This window comes from Myotis davidii, unplaced genomic scaffold, assembly GCF_000327345.1.
Source record: "Myotis davidii unplaced genomic scaffold, ASM32734v1 scaffold376, whole genome shotgun sequence".
NCBI classification, from domain to species: Eukaryota; Metazoa; Chordata; class Mammalia; order Chiroptera; family Vespertilionidae; genus Myotis; species Myotis davidii.
In genome coordinates, this window is record NW_006288121.1 from 3,952,164 (window position 1) to 3,956,701 (window position 4,538).

A 4,538-nucleotide genomic window follows, 5' to 3' on the forward strand; every position below is an offset into this window, starting at 1 on the left:
ACTGCGTACACACGCGCGCTATATGGACTGTATGTGTATACACTTTCTCACCCCACGCAGGAATTAATTGCCATACTCCAGAAATGACAATGGAAAAGGAAAAATACATAAGAATTACATAAAAGTCGCACAAAAGGGCAGTGCTAGGGGTTAAGCTGTTGAATAAAAGAAACGCCCCCTCCCCCCCCCCAAAAAAATTAGTTGCCTTAAAGTGGCGCTTTCCGCAGGCTGTCGCGTCGAGCGAGAGTGGGGAAGCGTATTTTCAAGGAAGTGGGGCGGGACCCCGACACCTTCCTCCACCTCCCAAGGGGGCCTTTCGGGGAAGGCGGCCGCGGAGCCCCGCGGAGCTGGGGACTGTCCAGGTGAGCGCGGAGCGGAAGAGAGCGCCGAGGGCGTCCACAAAGCACCCGGGGCCGCCCTAAAAATCACGTGGTGCGCGTGTCGAAGGTCACAGCGCGCTCACAATGGAGCTCTCGGAGTCTGTGCAGAAGGGCTTCCAGAGGCTGGCCGATCCCGGCTCCTTTGACTCCAACGCCTTCACGCTTCTCCTCCGGGCGGCTTTCCAGAGCCTGCTGGACGCCCAGGCGGACGAGGCCGTGTTAGGTAAGCCGCTAGGCTCCGAGCTGGGTCGGCCTGGGCGGAGGGGCGCTCGGAGGAGAGTGCGAGACCGAGCGAGAGGGGGAGCCCCGGGAAGAGGAAGTCTCCGGGCTCTGCCCTTCGCTCCGGACGGAGTGTGGGGTGGCGGCTCCGCCAAGACCCAGAGCGGACCCTAGCCTTGCCCTGTCCCCAGTTGGCACCTGCACGTAGCCAGCTGTGTGTTCGAGCCGGATTCCACTCCCAGGCTCTTTGTTCTTGTGTAAAACCCGTGTTTAAGTCTTGTTTGTGGCCTAAACACCTAAGGTTCTCAGCCTGGTCTGGGGTGTAGGCTGTTTGACACTTGGGTTTCATCAGGCGAGCTCCCTAGCAATTCAAGCTTTCAGTGCTAGGCTGGCAGCGGTTTCAAAGGCTCTGTTTCCAAAGTAATGGCGAGGTCCCATCGTGTTGACATCTCCCAGCTTAGAGAATACCTCCGGCGCCTGGGATCCCGCCAGCCGCGCAGCTCGGTACCTTCTGCACAGGCTGCACACCTAGAGGTTACGATGCGGTGCAGAATGCTTTGTTCCGCACCAGCTACCAGGAGGCGGCTCTCGGTGGTGCAGCCAGCAATTGCGGAGTGCGGTGTTGGTACGAATTGAAGACATATTTTAAGACAGGTCGCTTCTAGGTACTTTTCTTAAATATAAATATCCCAACAATTCAAATGTTTGTGTGTTTTTTTCTGTAGTTTCATGAACTAAACACGTACAGAAGGTATGAAAGTGGAAGTTCTGTAAACGAAAATAGTAGCCACCACCTGGGTAATCTCAAAAAAGGGATGGCTCTCAAATCCTGAAAACATTTTGAAAATTAAGTTTAATATTCTGAACTCGTGCCCTTGCCTCCCTTGATGTGTTACTGTCCATGGAGCCATTTACACTATAATTAATCTTCAGAGGGAATGTATTCATTCTTATATTTGCACCATGTGAAATATTTATGTCCTTATTTTCCTCTGAATTTGCTCCATCCAGTGTTGGAATGGCCACTGCATAGTTATTTTTTTCTTTGGAACTATAATGCTTTTTTAAGAACACTAAAAATATGAAGGCAAAATTAAAGGTCATTGAGACCGGGAAATACCAGAATTATTGATGTGTGCTCTTTATTGTTTTGCCATTGACCTTCTTGCTCATCTCATTTACTTATAATTGCCAGTCCTTACAGTGGAATTCTTTTTATTATCTTATTAAAGGGGTGGGTACCCAAATGAAAATATCCCTTTAAGAAACATGACCATAAAAATTTTATCAAAGGCATCACTGGCAATTAATTTATTTTAGATCACCCAGACTTGAAACATATCGACCCAGTGGTTTTAAAACATTGTCATACAGCAGCTGCAACTTACATACTGGAAGCAGGAAAGCAAAGAGCTGACAAATCAACTCTAAGGTATAGGATTTACTTAAATTCCATTTATTATCAAATAATATCTTTATTATTACAATTTTAGTTTTAAAATGGGAACTAAACTTTGATTTCTTTTTTCCTTTAGTTCTTATCTAGAAGACTGTAAATTTGATAGAGAGCGAATAGAACTGTTTTGCACAGAATATCAGGTTATTTACCTCAATTTTTTAAAATGAGCAATTACTGTTTTTTTCTATTCTGTTTGCAAAGATGTTTTCTTTTCTTTTTTTCCACCCTCCAGAATAATAAGGATTCCCTAGAAATCCTACTGGGAAGGTAGGTACTGTGTAAGGTGTCAAGTTGAGCCACTTTTCACTTACAGGTATGAATGAAGAATGCTGGTGTGAAACAAAACAGGGTTAAAAAAAAAACAGGGATTTTGACCAAAAGAAAAGGGGCCAAAGGGCAAGTTAAACAATTGAAGTTAAGCTAATGTTTTTAAAAGATGAAGATAATGGAGATAATTTTTAAAATGTTTTTTTACTATTCAAAACTTGAAAAAGAAGTTTAACAATGTTTTAAATTCAGAGTGGATTCAAATTTTGTGTGGGGGGGGAGGTGGAAGGTAGAAACCATTCTTAGTAAAGAAAAATACTGAAAGTTTTTTGTAAATATTGTGTACAAAATTATCATTGTATCTTTCAGTATAGGCAGATCTCTCCCTCATATAACTGATGTTTCTTGGCGTTTGGAGTATCAGATAAAGGTAAAGTTTAACTGTTCTCTCAGCTCTTTAGGAACTTAAAAAAGCAGAGTTGAACACTGAAATGTGTTGTGTTGTTTTAGACCAATCAACTTCATAAGATGTACAGACCTGCATATTTGGTGACCTTAAATGTAGAGGTATTTATACATTAGCCCTGTCTAAAAATTAAATGTGAAATGGAATTTTAATTTTCTTGATTTAAACAGCATTTTTTTCCTTCTCCAGAACACTGATTCCCAATCCCACCCAGAGATTAGCTTTAGTTGCAACATGGAACAATTACAGGTACAGTATTAGGATCTGTGAATATGTCCATCTTTTTATAGATGTTTGAGAATTATGCTTTTGGAAAGTTCAAAAGAAAAATCTAATCATCTGTCAGTAGATAATGAAGACTGGGTAAGGATGTAATGGGAAGGGGACTTCAAGAGCAATATTTTAACGTAGACTTCACTTTTGGAATTAAGATGATACTAATAGAGAATTGGTCTATATTGGCTGTTCCTTTCAGTTAAAGTAAATTTTTGAGTGTATTGTTGAGTGTAAATTCCTTCTATTTGTGATGAGTTTGATCCAATAGGACAAAGCAAAATTATAAACATGGCTTTGAAAATGGATTCTTTGTTTTCAGAAATTGAATTAAACTTTCAAAACAGGATTGTTAAACTGTGGTTTTAAAAGACTTTTTATAAAGGGGAAACTATACATAAAATTCTAAAATTTTATATTGCCAGTGTAAGGCTGGGGAAATTCACCACTACTTTGATTAATGGACATGACAACGAATTTCTTTCTTTCCACTTAAAAATGAAGATCATTGCTTCAAATTTTAGTGAAATTGAACTTTCCAAAAGGCATCTTCTGCAGTTTTTTTTAAATGTAACCATTAATCAACTTTAAACTTTCAGAAAATGTGAATACAGGATAATCTTTGTTAGATAACTTGAGAAATTTAATTTATATATACCTTGCCTGTTAAGAGGATTCGGTTATAAATCATTATTTCAAATCTGAGGGCAAGTAGCCGATTTGAAGATGAACTATTTTAGAGGAAAACCTTCTTTTGATAGGTCTGTCAAAGGTGAATTTTAAACTTTTTTATAAAGTGTCTCCCGGCTTTTTTCTTGAATCCTTCTCAAACTTGGATACTTCTTTCCCGTGTTTTATCTTAAAAAACATAGCATTATATACGTCTTTTAGGACTTAGTGGGGAAACTTAAAGATGCTTCGAAAAGCCTGGAAAGAGCAACCCAGTTTTAACTTGGGGAAGTTAGCGGCCGCCCGCGCCTGGAAGACCAGCACTCCTTGACGTCCCGTCGGCCGAACCGTCGTTTGTGTCCTCTATTTTTAATAGAAAAAAATTTCTTTTTGGATTTATGCCACTCTTCAGTTTTGACACTTTTTTACACTTATGAAAAAGTTTAGAGGGAAAGCCTGCCTACGTGTTTGAATCGTTAGTATTAACTGTACATTGACCCATTTTGATCAATTCTCAAGTCTTAAAAAAGGAAGTAGACAGTATTTATCTTCTGAATAAATTCGTTCTCTCCAGAACTGAGCGTTTGTTTGGATGTGTTTGTGTGTCAGTTATTACTCTGAAGACAGAACAATTAGCGTTAATTCTTAACGACTGTCCTTCCTCTGGATTAAAATTAAACCCGGTGGGAAAAGAGGCGAGCTCCCGGCGGAAGACTCCAGCTTGGATTCGGGAGCCGGTGCAGTCACCCCGCGAGGGGAGCTGGCCCGTCCCGATACTGGCGCCGGGGACTCGCCGCAGCCGGAC

The 4,538-nt window shown here is 41.2% G+C and overlaps 1 protein-coding gene across 2 annotated transcripts; it reads left to right on the plus strand.

The window, feature by feature from the left end:
• The first annotated feature begins 430 nt into the window (after window positions 1–430).
• On the plus strand, window positions 431–4,320 carry COMMD3 (COMM domain containing 3). Of its 2 annotated transcripts, none has more exons than XM_015561470.1 (8): window positions 431–603; window positions 1,920–2,031; window positions 2,135–2,198; window positions 2,291–2,325; window positions 2,695–2,755; window positions 2,836–2,892; window positions 2,981–3,040; window positions 3,937–4,320. In XM_015561470.1, the coding sequence occupies exons 1-8, from the start codon at window positions 465–467 to the stop codon at window positions 3,973–3,975; spliced, it is 567 nt and encodes a 188-aa protein (XP_015416956.1). In that variant the 5' UTR covers window positions 431–464; the 3' UTR covers window positions 3,976–4,320. The 2 variants fall into 2 exon arrangements, with proteins under 2 accessions (XP_015416956.1, XP_006759990.1); XM_006759927.2 differs by having other exon boundaries at window positions 3,956–4,320.
• Window positions 4,321–4,538: the final 218 nt, after the last annotated feature.